This window comes from Rhincodon typus, chromosome 31 (assembly GCF_021869965.1).
Source record: "Rhincodon typus isolate 14 chromosome 31, sRhiTyp1.1, whole genome shotgun sequence".
Lineage (NCBI taxonomy): Eukaryota > Metazoa > Chordata > Chondrichthyes > Orectolobiformes > Rhincodontidae > Rhincodon > Rhincodon typus.
In genome coordinates, this window is record NC_063362.1 from 6635246 (window position 1) to 6644928 (window position 9683).

At 41.6% G+C, this 9683-nt stretch overlaps 1 protein-coding gene across 2 annotated transcripts in view; it reads left to right on the forward strand.

Moving 5' to 3' along the window:
• Positions 1 to 174: 174 nt before the first annotated feature.
• The window catches only part of eno1a (enolase 1a, (alpha)), an 81060-nt gene continuing 71551 nt past the window's right edge, over positions 175 to 9683 (forward strand). The window contains exons 1-3 of one of the 2 annotated variants that reach the window (XM_048615160.1): positions 197 to 292; positions 8710 to 8783; positions 9267 to 9360. In XM_048615160.1, the coding sequence (XP_048471117.1) occupies positions 9276 to 9360 (85 nt within the window). In that variant the 5' untranslated portion in view covers positions 197 to 292; positions 8710 to 8783; positions 9267 to 9275. Of the gene's footprint in view, positions 293 to 8709; positions 8784 to 9266; positions 9361 to 9683 lie in introns of both variants that reach the window. The other variant, XM_048615159.1, reaches the window with a different exon arrangement.

Below are 9683 nucleotides of genomic sequence, written 5' to 3' on the forward strand. Positions count from 1 at the left end.
GAGGGTAAGTGTGACCTCCCCCTGTGTTTGCTGAGCTCTCAGTGCCCAGTGGAATCAATGCCAGCCCAGTGTAGTCGCACAGGGTGAGGTCAGACTGTGGCAGATGTCACTGTTTCCAGGGTTACTCATTGTTACGGTGCTGGAACGAGCCAATAAGAGCGGCGGCTGGGGCTCGGTCGGTCTCTTTGTAGCGGCTGGGGCTCGTGTCCTTGTCGCGTCCTCAGCTGCTCTGCCCGTCTCTGCTGCTTCTGGCCCTTTCTCTCTCCCACTGCCTCCTCTCTGTGGGCAACAGGTACGCGCCGCTCCCCTCCTCTGGGGCCGGGGGGGATTGGCAAGGCAAGGAGTTACAACTGTGCACCTTAACTTCGGCTTAGCCGCTTTGTTTTTCTTTGCAAGTGAGAACTTCCCCCAGGTCCGGGAGGAGCATATGCACAGCCGGAGCACGGAAGGGAGATCGTTCTGCCCATCGCGCCTGTGCCGGCTTGTTTGACAGAGCTGCTGCTCGTTCAAAGCGAGCGTTTCCTTACTTAGTTTGAATGAACTTCTCAAAACTGTTGAACGAAGTATTTTAACAGCTTTTAAAGTGCACATATTTACAAGCATTGGTGTGAATAGGATGTGTAATATTGGTCTGTTTGCGGACTTGAGTCGGGCAGTGTTTTCCTGTCGGATTTGCTTTGAGATCGACAGCGCTGCGGGTAACTGACCTGCATTTAGAAATGTACAGGATTTACCTTGTTTATGAGTCAGTAACTAAGACTGCTTTACAGACCCAAACAAGAAAGCTAACTTGTGCAGAAAATATGAGAAGAATCCCATTAATGGCTTGAGACTAAAAATAGAGAAATCCTAGTTATCTGCTAGCGTTCCTGCATTTGGTCATTCGGGAGGTCTGTTTTCGGTAGCCAGTGTAGTATTGGAAATGTGGATTTATGTGTATGCAGTGTTAAGGAAAAAAATACTTTTGTTGATGTGTTTGTAGTTTCATAATGTTCTCCCTGAAATGTTCGGGACAAGTCAGTTTTATTTCTTCTTGTATTTAAGGGCTAAATCTAGATTTTAGAGCGAGCACTGTGGATTTTTCGTCAATTCGAGATTCCTTTGGTACAATTTGAGGTCGTTTTGTTTTGATTCCCCCCAGTTCTACAGCTTGACAGCGCCAGAGGCCCCTGCAACTGTAGCAAACCGTCCAAGAACTTTCACATTCACTAAAGATAACTTCTGTTCTACCCCCTATTGCGGCAGCTCAGTCTAATTGACATGTAGCTGTTCCAATGTTTCTCACTCGGAGCATAGCAACCTGCTAATCTGTACAGAATGGTCATGTTCCGATTGTTACTCTTGTTATACAATCCCACATTTATGTCAATAACAATTATACAACAAAATTAGTGATTGTTATGCCGGTTTCTTAAATTTGTCTATTTTTTTACTTGCGCAAAACTTGAAGAGCTAAATATCCCTCTGTCACCTTGTTTGTCTCCATGACCTCTTAACTGACTCCCATGATCCACAATTTAATATGTGCAAACCTTTGCCACATGCATTCTGCGCTGCACTGAATGCTATTTGTCCATTAAAATGAAATAAAAGAACTGCAAGTGCTAGAGATCTGAAACAAGAGAAGCAGAAATTGCTGGAGAAACTGGTGAAGAATCACCTGACTCCAAACCTTAACTCTGCTCTCTTCCCAAAAATGCTGCCGAATCTGCTGAGTTTTTCCAACAGTTTCTGTTCTTGTGCCATATGTCCACTGCTCTTTTCTGCATTGGATCCCGCTTCCTTCCCAATGTATTATTTCTAAAATCCTTGTCTATTTCCCACACCCCCTATCATTTTAATCCCCTCCAGACCTACATCCTCTCCTGAGCATTCCAGTCTTCTCATTATGTCTATTTGCTCCATCTCAAGTGACCAAAGTTTCAACTGCCTTGGCTCTCAGTATCTGCTTCTAAAAGCTTCCTCAACTTTGCAAATATCTTCTCAACCGAGTTTTTGCTTAGCCTTCTCCCCCATCCCACACCTCCTCCCCCACCATCCCACCCCCCCCCCCCAACCCACTCTCCTAAACTGACGTGATTCCTCTTTCTTTGTCCCTCTCTGGGAATTGCTTTGGGATTAGTGTTAATGAGTGGCGAATGCACAACTTTCCACTTCTGCAGGTGACTCCTCCTGTCAGGCAATCTCTCATGATGTGCCATGTTTGTGCATCATGTGCCATCCTCACACATCCATCAGAACTCTCTGTGACATCCATCATCCAACTCTGCCCAGGTCGACCCCTCCTGCTGCCTTCCACTTTGCCCTCGAAACAAGACCCGTGTAGCTTTACACTTCAGATCAACAAACCGGAATACTGACATAGTCTTTTCTATGTGTCACTTTCAACAGTTTTTTTTATTTGATTTGATTTAATATTGTCACATGTACCTAGGTACAGTGAAAAGTTTTGTTTTGCGTGCAGTACAGACAGATTATAACACACAAAGAGCATTAGGGTAATAGAACAGAGTGACGAATACAATGTTATGGCTGCAGAGAAGGTGCACAGAGAGCGAGATCAACACTAAATTTAAAATTTGAGAGGTCTGTTCAGGAGTCTAATAACAGTGGGAAAGAAGCTGTTCTTGAATCTGTTGGTATGTGTGCTTAAGCTTTTGTATCTTTTAAGCTTTTGTATCTGTTCTTTCTCACCGTTGCAATTTCAAGCACTCTCGATATTTATTAAGAATTTAAATCTTCAACTGGGGGACCATTTCTAAAATAACATTACAATAAAAAATTGAGAAATGGAATTGCAAAGTAGCTGTGATAGACATCATATTGTCAAATGTTCAATAGTCACTCCATTCTTCACTCTCAATCACTGCAACTTAGGAGCAGTTCTGTTATTTAAAAGAAAATCATGTTTTTAATTACTGTACATATTTGCGAATGACATTTTAGCCAATAATAATTGAGGCCTTTCACTAAATCATTTAACTAAACATTTGTCAACTATTGAAAATGTGGATTCTTTAGTGATGCAATGAGTTGTAGACCATGAGAAATGGGAACTGAAGTAGGCCATTTGTCTCTGCCATTCAATAGCATCATGGCTGATCCAACATTCCTCAAGTCCACTTTCCTCCCGTTTCCCTATAACCCTTGATTTCCCGACTGATCAAGAATTTATCTCAACCTTAAAAGTACACAAGGACTCTGCCCCCACAGGGCAAAGAGTTCCAAAGATTCACAACCTTCTGGGAGACAAAATTCCTCTTCATCTCAGTCTTAAATTTGTGCTCTGTATTCTGAATCTATGCCCTCTCCTCCCTAGCCTCTCCCATAAGGGGAAACATCCTCGCAGTATTTACCCTGTCAAGCCCTTTAAGAATCCTATATGTCTCAATTAGACTACCTGTCATTCTTCTAAGTTCCAATGTGTACAGTCCTGACCTGTTTAGCCTTTGCTCATAAGACAATCCCTCCATTTCCGGGATCATCCTAGAGACCCTTTTCTGAACTGGAAAATTCATTTGGTTCAATGTTGAAAGAAATGTTGAATGTTGAAATCATCCCTCATAATCTATCGAGTAATATCCTGGAGAATAACCCTAAGAAACCAATATGTTGTGGCTGGATGTGAGCATTACCAATATAAATGAAGGATGCTGTTTGGCCATATATTAATCCATGTGAAATATAAATTGACAATCATTCTAGTGCATTTTTATATCTAATCTAGTTATTTGCCCTAGCTATTCTTGATTTGGAACTAGTTAATCAGCCGGTCAATTCAAACATTGCATCCCGAAGATGTATGTAAGGTCAAATCCAAATTATTAGAGAAAATTGAAGTTGGTCCCTCTTCCTGGTGGTCTGGGGTTAATGCCAATTGACCTGGTATCTCCATTAACACCATTTGAATTGGTTTTCTTACCTCTCATATACCATATAACTCAAAAGAAAGACTTTTATTTATACAGTGCCTCTCAAAAAGCGCATTTCATGAATGACTTTGAATAATGTTTATTGCGCAGTTAACCAAAATATTTTTAAGCATGCACAAAAGACTTCTGATAGACTTTGTGCACTTTTCACTGTACTCCTGTATTCCTGTACTCGAGTGCATGTGACAATAAAATCTAAATCTATTTCCAAACTGTGGTGGTCATGTTGGACAACAGACACCCCTCAATCTGTAGTTATGTCAGTACTTTGAAAAAAGGAGGTTATTGTAACGTTTTGTCAGCGATCTTGTCTTTCTTGGAAACATCTTACAAAGAAGCATAAACCAGGAGCCCGGGTTCAAGTCTTACCTGCTCCAGAGGTGCACAATAGATTCTCTGCAGAGGTCGATAAGAAATATCTAGTGTACTTTGCAATAACAGGCGAGATAGACAGACATTTGATCTTGCAGGTAAGCAAGAATCAGGGAGTGTCATAGAGACATAGAGATGTACAGCATGGAAACAGACCCTTCGGTCCAACTATTCCGTGTCAACCAGATATCCTAAATTAATCTAGTCCCATTACCGGCATTTGGCCCATATCCCTCTAAACCCTTCCTATTCATATATCCATCCAGATGCCTTTTAAATGTTGTAATTGTACCAGCCTCCACCATTTCTTCTAGCAGGTCATTCCATACACACACCACTCTCTGCGTGAAAAAGTTGCCCCTTAGGTCCCTTTTAAATCTTTCCCCTCTCACCTTGAACTATGCCCTCTAGCTAAGGACTTCCCCACCCTGGGAAAAGACCGTATCTATTTATCCTGTCCATGCCCCTCATGATTTCATAAACCTCTACATGGTCACCCCTCAGCATCCGACACTCCAGGGAAAATAGCCCCAGCCTATTCAGCTCTCCTGATAGCTCAAACCCTCCAACCCCAACAACATCCTTGTAAATCTTTTCTGAACCTTTTCAAGTTTCATAACATGCTTCCCATAGCGGGGAGACAAGAATAGCACACAGTATTCTAAAAGTGGCCTAACCAATATCCTGTACAGCCACAATATGATCTCCCAACTGCTATACTCAATGCACTGACCAATAAAGGCAAGCATACCAAATGCCTTCTTCACTAGACTACCTGCGACTCCACTTTCAAGGAACTATGAACGTGTAACTCAAGGTCTCTTTGTTCATCAACACTCCCCAATACCTTACCATTAAGTGTATAAGTCCTGCCCTGATTTGCCTTTCCAAAATGCAGCACCTCACATTTATCTAAATTAAACTTCATCTGCCGCTCCTCGGCCCAGTGGCCCATCTTGATCATCTGATCAAGAGAGGCCTGGAAAGTGAAGCTGAGATATGAGATCAGACTGTGGAGACACACAACCAACTCCTCTGCCTGTCTGTTATCTTCTTATAAGGCGGTTAATATGTGGAAAACTTTAGAGACTCAGCTCACTCGGTAATACCTCTCCCTACCCCTCCCCTGGACAGAAAGCCCTGAGATCAAGTGGCTACTTTAGTCGACACTCAGTTCTGCAATGATCAGAGGCGTCATCTTTCAAATCAGACGTTAAAGTGGAGCCCAGCCCACCCTCCTTGCTTGATGTAAAAGATCCCATGCACTATTTTGAAGAAGACCAGAGGACAGCAATCCACAGTGTCCTATCCAATGTTTGTACCTCAATCAGCATCACAAAACAGGTTATCTGATCAATATCACATTGCCCTTTGTGGGAGCTTACTGTGCATAACTTTCCTGCTAAGTTTCCTAACTTACAACGGTGACTTGTAATTCAAAAGTTTGTTTGGTAAGGTGGTCATGGAAAGTGCTATGTAAATGCAAGTTTTTTACAGCAGAGGATTTCAGCAGAAGGAACAAACCTGAGAGTCAAGCTTGGAGATGGAGATTGGGGAGCGAGAAAATTGGGCAGTTCTCAATTTGAGCCAGATGGGAAAAAGAGGGAAATAGGATCTGGCCAAGACAATTTGAGAACAATCACATCCTTTACATGAGATACCAAGGTGTAGAGCTGGATGAACACAGCAGGCCAAGCAGCATCAGAGGAGCAGGAAGGCTGACGTTTCGGGCCTAGACCCTTCTTCAGAAATGCCTTGGCCAATTTTATCATTCCTTCCTGTTCCCTACTTTCAAACCATTCACTACACTTAAAGAGATATTCATTTGACTGTAAAATGCCTCGGGGTACCTGCTGTTATGAAGGGTACTTTGTAGATGTGAGTCTGTTGTTTCCTTTTCTCCTATATTCAGTTGTTGTCACAGTCTAATATTGATGTTGATTTGAAAGGATACCCCTTTCTAGTTTTTCAATTGCATGTTCTGTTTTGTCACAACGATTTTGAAAGTGATAGCTTTGTGTATGGGAAGTCATTTGTCACAAACTTGATTGAGTTTTTTGAGGACATAACAAAAAAGATTGATGAGGGCAGAGCAGCAGATGTTGTCTACATGGACTTTAGTTTAGGTGGTTAAGATGCATTTAGCAAACTTGCTTTCATTTCTCAGACCATTGAGCATAGGAGTTGGGACGTCATGTTGAGGTTATACAGGACTTTGGTGAGGCCATTTTGGAGTACTGTGTACAGTTCTAGTTGCCCTGCTATAAGGAGGGTATTATTAAATTGAAAAGGGTTCAGAAAATATTTGCCAGAAAGATGCTGGAACTGGAGGGCTTGAGTTATAAAGAGAGGACTTTTCTCACTGGAGCACAGGAGATTGAGAGATGATGTTATAGAGGTTTATAAAATCATGAGGGCCATAGATAAAGTGAATAGCAAAGGTCTTTTCCCTCAGGTGGTGAGTTCAAAACTAGAGAGCATATTTTTAAGATGAGAGGAGAAAGATTTAAAAGGGACCTGAAGGACAACTTTTTCACACAGAGGGTTGGTTGTATGCAGAATGAACTGCCAGAGGACGTGGTAGATGCAGGTACAGTTACAACATTTAAAAGACTTTTGGACAGGTACGTGAATAGGAAAGGTTTGGAGGGATATAGGCCAAATGCAGACAAGTGGGACTTGTTTCATTTCGGAAATTTGGTCAGTGCGGATGAGTTGGACCAAGGGGTTTGTTTCTGTGCCGTATGACTCTGTGACTCTATGATGCTATGAGTTTATGGTCTGACCTTCTTGCACCAATAGCCTGTTTAATATCCCTCAAACACTGTATTAAGAGGATGCAGATTTCAAATCCTCCCACAGCCAATGAGGAACCCACTTTCCAAGAGCTAGATGCTCCATATAAAGTTTCAGTTTCCAGCCAGCTATTCCATGCTGTTATTTGACACTGATGCATCTTCCTGTGTTAAATGTTATGTAGTTGACTCTACATCAAGGGGAAATTCAGTCAGTACTTTTGCTGACCATAAGTGGAACAAATCAGTTGAAGGAATTTTTCCTGAGCATTCTGACTCCAATGCAATGACTACAGGCTACTTAATTTAAGGGGATTGTTCAGGTATTGAAAGCAGCTGTTTCATAAAGGAATGCTGAAGCGTGTCCTGGCTCCTATATGAAAATGCTGATGTATTTGATGATTAAAATATAATACAAGTGCTGTAGCTCAGAGTGTTGACATTGTGTCACAGAGGGTCTTAGCCAGGGGATATGCACCAGGTGTAGGACCTAGTTAAAATTTTGAATGCAACTCAAGATTTGAACACACGAATAGCCCAAAGATTATGAAGCAGTGGTTCTTTATTCCACTGTCGTTAAATCATTACAAACATTACAAACAAAATTAACATTAAACTTAGAAAATATTGTACTTACAGGGAATTATGCATTTGGTTTACATCTGGATGAGAAAATCTTTTGTCTGTTTAATCCTTCTCCCCATCAGGACTATTGCCCTAAAGCAGCCTTTCCTCTGTGCAGGTTCCATTCGACTGCTCCATCTGCCCATCTCGGTGCCTTCCCTCACCATTCCCACCAGTTACTGGAGGCACTGGCACAACTGCCCAAGCTGCCCTGTTCAGTGTCCTCCCTCACCACCACCACCTGCTGCCAGAAGTTCTGTTACGTTAAACTAGATGCTCTGAAGTGTTGGCAAATGTAGCTCAGAGTAAATCCATTTGAGTCAGGTATCTGAAGTCTTTTGGTGACACCCCCCACTGTGATTCCACTTCATGCATTAAGTGGAAGTCTGTTGTCAGATGGAGTCGATGTGCATTTTTGGGGCGATCTTTGACCCATATGTCATGCCTGCATAATAAACTTAAACGGTTCTAATATTCTACACTGCCAAGTTTATCAAAAAGTTACAAGGAGAATGTTGCAACCATTGGGTACATTTGTCAGAGCAAACAGGAAACGAGATAATACAATTTTGCGTAGTGAGTTTTAGAAGTATTATTTAAGTGTAGAAATTGCAAGGAGAGGGACATGCTTGTTTGAACCCAAAAATAATGAAGAGGGGTTCTTTATTCCACTGTCATTAAATCACTACAAACATGAAGCAAAATTAACACTAAACATGGAAAACAGTGTACTTACAAGGAATAAAATAAAAATAAAAAAGTTTTCTGTGGTTTGAAACATTTCCAGCATCTATCTGACAGGCAAACATGTCCAAGATTCTTGTCCAAATCCAACTACCTTTGTTTTAAAGGATCATTTGTGCTGTTTTCAAATAATTTGTTGCATGAGGGATGATCCTGAAAGGCAGTTGCTTTATTTTCTTTGAGGATTGGGCTTAGAGCTGTTTATTAAGTTATAAACCTTTCACACTTGCCTTTGTCATTAGGTTCAAGTCTCAAGTGCCCACTCCAGGACTTGAGCATACAGATCTATTACTGAAGGAGTGCAGCAGTGTTGAAGGTGATGTCATTTAAATGAGTCTTTAAACTGAAGCCACATCTGCCTCTTTGGTGGATGTTGTAATGTATTGAAATAGAATTGTGTATTTTGTTCCTTTAAGGCTATACCATGTACATGCACCAACATTGGGAGTCTGCTAGGAATAAATAATAAAAGATCCATATTTAACAGCTGATGCAGCTCTGATTCTATATGTATCTGGTTGAATATCTGACTGTGGGATTATTGACACAGAAACAGATATAAACGGCACTATTTCAAAGAAGAGCAGAGAAAACATCCCCACTGTCCTGGTTAATATTTACAAAAGCAGATTATCTACTCTTTATCACATTGTTATTTGTGAGAATTTGCTATGCACTAATTGACATATTTCACCATTACAGCAATGACTACATTTAAAAAGGTTCTTCACCATTTCTGAAGCACTTTGTCACTTATGAAAGATGCTATACAAATTTACAGTTCTTTTTGTCTCCACAGAACATCACCATGTCCATCTTGAAGATTCATGCCCGTGAGATATTTGATTCGCGTGGTAACCCCACTATAGAGGTGGACTTGTATACTGGAAAAGGTCAGTTTTTCCCAGACTGTGACAGTACACTGACTTCTGATTATAACATAGTCTCATGTTACCAAAAACATTAAGGAGGTGCTTCCTATTACTATTAATCAGAAGCTTTAATTGAAATAAAGATTTATGTGGGGAGGTGGGATTGAGTGGTTTTGGTAGGGAGCGGTATTGGGGTTTTCGTGGGGAGAGGCACTTGGGGGGTTTGGTGGGGAGAGGGACTGGGGGGGTTTGGTGGGGAGAGGGACTGTGGGGGTTTGGTGGGGAGAGAGACTGTGGGTGGTTTTGGTGAGGATAGGGACTGGGGCTGGTTTTGGTGGGGTGAG